Source organism: Helianthus annuus, chromosome 6, assembly GCF_002127325.2.
Source record: "Helianthus annuus cultivar XRQ/B chromosome 6, HanXRQr2.0-SUNRISE, whole genome shotgun sequence".
NCBI lineage: Eukaryota > Viridiplantae > Streptophyta > Magnoliopsida > Asterales > Asteraceae > Helianthus > Helianthus annuus.
The window spans coordinates 106,650,322-106,657,414 of record NC_035438.2 but is presented as its reverse complement, the minus strand read 5'-3'; the positions used below and the strand labels follow the sequence as shown (position 1 = coordinate 106,657,414).

General features: G+C 35.5%; 1 protein-coding gene across 4 annotated transcripts; it reads left to right on the top strand.

Annotated features, from left to right (window-relative positions):
* Positions 1–2,378: 2,378 nt before the first annotated feature.
* Positions 2,379–6,318, top strand: LOC110865792 (protein CLT1, chloroplastic). 4 transcript variants are annotated; one of them, XR_002550971.2, is made up of 10 exons: positions 2,379–2,888; positions 4,471–4,616; positions 4,703–4,740; positions 4,816–4,931; positions 5,006–5,102; positions 5,196–5,231; positions 5,312–5,366; positions 5,437–5,560; positions 5,647–5,772; positions 5,871–6,318. XR_002550971.2 is itself a non-coding variant. In XM_035974727.1 (10 exons), the coding sequence occupies exons 1-10, from the start codon at positions 2,479–2,481 to the stop codon at positions 6,050–6,052; spliced, it is 1,311 nt and encodes a 436-aa protein (XP_035830620.1). In that variant the 5' UTR covers positions 2,380–2,478; the 3' UTR covers positions 6,053–6,318. The 4 variants fall into 4 exon arrangements, 3 of the variants coding, with proteins under 3 accessions (XP_035830620.1, XP_035830619.1, XP_021970807.1); XM_035974727.1 differs by having other exon boundaries at positions 2,380–2,888; positions 4,513–4,616; positions 5,414–5,560; XM_035974726.1 differs by having other exon boundaries at positions 2,380–2,888; positions 5,414–5,560.
* The last annotated feature ends 775 nt before the right edge of the window (positions 6,319–7,093 follow it).

Sequence of the window (7,093 nt, the reverse complement as noted above, 5' to 3'; positions counted from 1 at the left end):
ATTATTATTATTATTATTATTATTATTATTATTATACTTATACTTTTATTTTTATTTGTATTTATATTTATGTTTATTAATATTCATACTAATATTAATATATATCAAAAATCTATTATTAATTTTTTTATCATTAATATATTATTATTATTATTATTATTATTATTATTATTATTATTATTATTATTATTATTATTATTATTATTATTATTATTATTATTGAGACAATTATATTTTTATCGTTTTTAATACAGTTGTGTTTCGTTACTTCATTTTTTTTTGTTTATCAAATTGTACAAAGTAATGATTCATTCTATTCACATATGAGTAACCAAACATCACAATGGAATGGAATGATCCATTTCATTCCGTTGTCCATTCCATTACCTCGTCCATTCCATTACCTCGTCCATTCCATTCTCTCATCTATTCCATTACTCCATACCAAACGAGATATGAATCTAGGGAATCTTGATACGGGAGTATATTCTGTGGTGGGACATGCGAATAAGTTAGGTTCTTAAGACACTAAATCTCGTATCATGAAATCAATTGAAATTTGTGTAAAAATTTAAGTGGATCAGTATATTGACAATCTAAGTGAATTGTTTTAGAACTTAAAGTGTTAATAGATCAACAGTGCTAGTGATTTGTCATAAACTGATATGATCTTCTGACGCGAACTCTAACAAAAAGATATGTTTGTAAATATTTCTTTACTGCTTTAATTTACAAAAAATTACAAAAAGATTTTCAGTGTGTTTTAGCATAAACTTTGAAAAATACGAAAAGATTTTATTTCTGCTTTATTTTCGACAAATGATGTCTGAAAGCTGAGTTTCAAAATCTAAGTATGCTGAACATGTTTCTGAAAATAAACAAGTTCATTAATTTGAAACTTGAAATTTTTAGTGAAAAATCCAAAAATAGTTTGTGAAAATCTCCAAGGTCATTAATTTGGACTTGGATGATTATCTGAGAGGGTTTTGGATACTAAAACTGTTATATTTGATGCATAAAGTCAAGTTACGACCTTGAACTAAAACTGTCAAATATATAGTTGTTTGATATGGGGAGAGAGCCAAGTTATTCCTGGGAAATCACAAATTGTTAAATTTGAGCTAGGTTACTGATTCTGAATATATGTGATTAAGGGCCAGGAAATCGTTCTTGGAAAATCCTAAATAGTTTTTAAAATTGTTAAATTTGAGACAGGTCACAGATTTCTGTGAACAAACGATGTCCTGTGCAGTCACATATTTGAAGTGCTCCACTTATCCATAATATATGTTTAGAGCTAGAATTTAAATTGTCAAATATCTTACAAATGGTTTGAGATTGTTTCAGATGAACAAGCCAGACTACGATCCCGATAGCTGAGCTTAAGGGGGAGTCTGAAGACGAGCTCAAAGCAAGGGTGAGTTTGCAATCTAATAGACAAGTATCAATCCTAGAGGAGCTTGTAGAGCCAGGTGACGATCCTAGTAGCTGAAAACATGGAAGCTTAAAGCACGGGGGAGCCTGAAGAAAGAGTTAACTGAAAGGGGGAGCTATTTCAGAACGCAGAATCAAGAGAAGCGTGAAGAAGGAATCTGTGGATGTTGACGATGTCAAAGACTTTGTGAAGACTCAGAGAGAGAAACAGAAAGCTACGAGATTGACTGCAGTAATATCCGGGGGGGGGGGTCTGTGAGTGCATAATGTCTATCACTTCCGTCAATCACGTACCGTAGCTTAATCAGATAATACAAAACCGGTGCTGAACTGAGCTAAACATAAAGTTGATGTGTATTAAAGTCCATCCGAACGGATGGACATTAGGTCCATTCGGACGGATGCACATGTTCATCCGAAAATGTAAAAAGTTCAGTCTATCCGTCCGGATGGAGGACGATCCGTTCGAATGGAGTCCATCCGCTAGGTGTGATCATCCGGATGGAGAATGCCTATATATATAGGAGTGTAGGGTCTTGTCATTTGATAACTTTTGGTGACTAGAGTAGGGAAACTCTGTCCGTTTGATTTCATGGTGTAAAACACTGTTATATCAGTAATATAAATTATTGTTAATTACTTCTTCGTGTTCTGATCCACACACGTGATTGGATTCCGCACAACTCACGTGTTCGTACGCATTCAACGGTCAATGAATCGATCTAGGATTCGAATTCACGTATATAAATTCAACCCGTATAATAAACGGGGTTATAACCTAGTATTTATATGTACACAAATGTTTGGGTAGATACATTTATATTATGCTGTAAAAAAAAAATAAAGATATATTTTATATTAATATTTAATGCGTATTAATTAATTAAAATAAAATGAAAATGTGATGGTAGGAAGGAAAGATAAAAGTTGCATCTGGAATAAACAAAGGATAACAATTCAAAAACGGCAGATGTTCATCTTCATATACATATACAATACATTTTCCCTTGTTCCGATCCCTCATTCTCCTTTCCATTCCATTCCATGGCGGCCTCCACTCACCGAATCTTGTCTTCCTCCTCCTCCAATTTTCCCAGACAAAGCATTCGAAACCGGCGTCTTCTATCCTCTGAATCCCAATTCCTCCCCTATCCAACAGCAAATCAACCAAAACCACAACCTATCCTTCTCCGGCAGTGGACGCGTCAAAGGAAATTGAGCAGTACCATTTGCTGGTACGCCTTACATGATAATAAAGAGGAGGAGGATGAAGAACAGGAGGAGCAGGTGGCGGAAATTGTAAATTATGATTGCCAGCGGCGGCGGAGGGCGGAGGTTGCGGTTGCAGCGGTGGCTACCATGGGGCTGGGAGTAGGGAATCGGGTGCTCTATAAGCTAGCCTTGGTTCCTTTGAAGCAATATCCATTCTTTTTGGCTCAGCTCGCTACTTTCGGGTACCTCAATTCTCTCTCTCACATTAACCCAATTTGAACGCATTTTCTGGTCCTCATAATTTTTTTTATTTATCAACTACTTATAATTATTACTACTATTATTAAGATCATTATTATACTTATTACCAATACCAATGGGGCGAACTATTCTGGTGACATTCTCTATGTCGGTCCAACTCTCGTTCTTTTGTGACAAAATCTCATATGCGAGAGCCCGGAGTTTTACCATAGTTAGCCTTCGGCGGCGAGGAGGATTTTGCCTTTTGCTTTTGCTAATGGGTGTAACAGAGCTTTGTTAAAGGTTAAAAAAAAGGATTTTTATTATTATTTTAGTCTTTCTTTTTTTTACGCATCACAAATCTCCTCCATTAATGTGATCTTGTGGAGTGGGATGAATAAGTGGTGGTGCATGTATAAAGAGATTGTTATGTTGGTTGGTTATAATTAGTAGAATATCTACTTTTGAACTGGCTTGGTATTTTTTAGTCACGTGTTCAACTGAAAAGTTGTATCTGGCTTTCTGTTCGTTAAATATTGATATTGTTTATTAATCCTTGGGATTACAGTTTCGATTTGGATTCTGGTTTATACGTTTGGAGTCGTTTAACTTAAAATGATATAAAATCAATAGCAGAAACCAAGTTGAAATATTTAAAATAGTAAACTAGTTTGGAATGTATTTTATTCAATTATTTGAGATCGCCTAAAACCCCAACACGGTCAATATGTGGGGTTTTCTTAACTTTTATACATTGTGACGGGACATGACGAGTTGTAAATAGGCCTTTTAAACTTTGTATTCCCACCATTGAATTTCTGAATTAACAACCACCGGTGTATCTATTATATTATTATGTCTGGGACCATCCCAAGATTCTGCACGTCTGTCAAGGCGTCACGCTTACCCAGATGTTACTTTTGACTTGTTTATTTTTATTTTAACGGTAAATTTTTATTCCGGTCGTCTTTGGAATTGAACCCATGACCTCTCTCTCCCAATGTGTTTAAAGACTTTGTTTTTGCCAATGAACCATCACTACATTGGTTTTTACCTGTTTATTTTTATCGAAAGTGTTCTGTTTGGGCTTAAGTAAAGGTTTTTTTTTAATTTAAAATTTGCTGCTAAATTATATTAGTTTATGAATATTATTATAAAAATTGATATGCGTATTGTTTACATAATATATACTCTCGTATTTAAAAAAGAAACAAAATAGATTAAGTGATAAATGTAAAGCCATCAAATCAAGAGAGAGAATACTAAAAAAAGAGAATTATTATTAATAATTTGACAAAGTGCATCTGAAAAGAGTCAAACATGGCAATTTGGAGCGTTAATTATTATTATTTAAAAGAGGGAATATTACACATGATTAAATTAAACTAAAGGAAACTTGTCTTGATATATGAATCCATGTTTTGTACGTCTCCACCATCTGTCTGTTTGCCACCTGCCTGAGACAAAACTGGAAAATAAGTTTTGTGTTTATTGATCATCATCAGGTAGTTATGCTTAAGGGGGACCTTTCCAAACCAATAAGTTGCCTCCTTTATAACATTATGTATTAAAAATATTTTTCAGATATGTGGTTGTGTATTTCTGCATATTACATTTCCGCCACAGGGCTGGCATTGTTACCGATGAAATGCTTTCCATCCCCAAAGCTCCACTTCTTGCTGTTGGTCTGGTCGAAGCTATCAGTGCTGCTTGTGGAATGGCGGCTGGAGGTAATAACTTTATGCATCTCAATGTCTACTATTTGGTTTTCAGTTAGAAAGCCACCAACACGCTCATGTTTCTGTCTTTGTAACAGCCGTTCTTTCAGGAGCAGCTATTCCAATTTTGTCACAGGTAACGAACGTGTCAAAACTCTTGGTCAATGATACGGCCAATGGCCATATTAATTTTTTTCTCGATTACATGCAGAGCTTTCTAGTTTGGCAAATCATATTGTCATATCTTTTTCTTGGAAGGAGATATAAATTCAACCAGTTACTTGGCTGCTTCCTTGTTGCCGTTGGTGTGGTTGTTACTGTTGCCAGGTAATTTGTTATGGTTATGTCAATCAGAAAATCTCTTTTCGGTGTGTGTATTAATTACATGTGTCCTTGTGCAGTGGGTCTAGTGCCGGTTCATTGATGGAGGCTGGTTTATTTTGGAGTCTCCTAATGATCGTGTCCTTTCTGTTTCAAGCCGCCGACACCATATTGAAGGTTTGTAATTGTAATTTCCTTTTAATAAATAGGATTTATTATTATTACGTGTTTTCAGTTTCAGCTTCTCTTACCAACATCAATTTGATTTAGGAAGTCATTTTTCTGGATGCTGCAAAGAAGTTAAAGGTATATATATATATATATACATACATACCATGGATTTTGATAAACGTTTTCTCAGTTATACATTACATATTGATTAACAGGGAGGCTCGGTGGATCTGTTTGTTATAAATTCGTATGGATCTGCATTTCAGGTAGGTAGGTTACTTGTTTGTTATAAGCCTGTGTCAATCTGAAATAATTAGTGTTTTATATATGTTTTGGGCAGGCGATTTTTATATGCCTTCTTCTACCATTCTTGTCGAGGTTATGGGGCATTCCCTTTCGTCAACTGCCAAACTATCTTTCAGATGGTGCAGCTTGCTTTTTGAACATGGGCACTATATCAAGTGGTGAGTAGGGGTTGGAATGAATATAAGGTAGGTTTAGTTATTTATTTGTTTTACTTAATTTGTTTGTTTGTATTGGAGTTGCACAGGATGTGAGGGAGCTCCCCTGCTACCAGTATTGTTTTGTATGGTGAATATGGGTTACAACATATCGTTGTTGCATCTCATAAAAATCTCATCTGGGGTTGTATCTTCCCTTGCCTCCACAGTTTCAGGTGTTTTGCTAATTTTATTTATTTATTTATAGTTTGTTTTATTATTATTGTATGCAGGCTAGGCTAATAACGGTTGACCTGTTTGTTGTTGATTGCAGTTCCAATATCTGTATTTGTGTTCACACTTCCATTACCATACTTGGGGGTGGCATCCTCCCTTCCATCAGGGTTCATAGCAGGTGCAGTTGTGCTTGTCATGGGGATGTTGATATATGCCTGGACACCATCCACTTCTACTCCACCTCCCATTCCATCACCTGTCACCACCTCTTCACTGTGACATAGAAATAGCAGCTACTTGTCAACCCGCCATTGACGTCTTCTTTTTCCCAATAAACCAGCCGGCCTGAGTTTGCCGCCAGGAAGAAACTATATTATATGAGTCTCTGTCAGACAAGTTTTTTTTTTTTTTTTTACCTTATAAATGGTCAAAACCGACCAATGAAGTTTTTTTTTTTTTTTTTTTTTTGTATTTTTATGGTGATTTTGTCTTCCTGAATCTTTAAAAAACACTAAAATTCGAAATGTTAATATAATCTTGGTCAATGAGCAGTTGAAAGAAAACAATAAGCATGGAAAAATTATGAAGTTAAAAGAAAACAATGGGTACGTATTTAAGAATTATGATTAGTAGAGCGAAGACTAGTTACATACGTTTTGAATCACATGTTGACTTCAACAACTTATAATCTGTACCACGATAAGCAAGCAAACGTTCAAATGTTCCACTTGTCATGTGTTCCAATTCCATAATATCATCAGCACCTTTATCCAGATTAGATACTTGAGAATCAATTAAGATTTCCAGAAATCTCGGATACATCTAGGGCTGAGCGTTTTGCACTAACCGTCCAACTCGCACAATACCCGACCCGACCCGATAACCGATTTTATGTAGTATCAAGGACCAAAGATTGGACCCTATAGAGAATGTCGGGTATCGGTTATAAACGGAACCGGGTCTTCGGTCTTCGGTCTTCAGTCAATACCCGAGACCGATTTTCAAGGTATTCTAAACCTGCAAAAACGTTCTAGATTACTTCATATTTGTTCCAAATAACTTTGTTGTTGCTGCTATCATCATCAAGATTTCAAGGTAGGTTAAACCTGCAACTATATAAAGGGTCACTCGTATAAAAGTTCACTGGTGTTGATTTATACCCAATGTTTATATAGTGATGGTATTGTGTTGATTGTATAAAGGGCCAGATGTAGGCCCAAGTGTGGAGGAGCGGGCCATCTCATATTTGGAGGCCCAAGATCGTGTGACAAAAGGGGCTTCACTAAAATGGCTCTAACTTGGGTTACGGGGGTCCGTGTT

Bases quoted from the DNA above. Each gene is read 5' to 3' on its own strand.
- LOC110865792 (XM_035974726.1), top strand. From the start codon at position 2,479: ATGGCGGCCTCCACTCACCGAATCTTGTCTTCCTCCTCCTCCAATTTT. The intron at 5,367-5,413 runs GTAGGTTACTTG...TGAAATAATTAG, and splicing joins TGGATCTGCATTTCAGGTAG to TGTTTTATATATGTTTTGGG. The intron at 5,773-5,870 runs GTGTTTTGCTAA...TGTTGATTGCAG, and splicing joins CCTTGCCTCCACAGTTTCAG to TTCCAATATCTGTATTTGTG.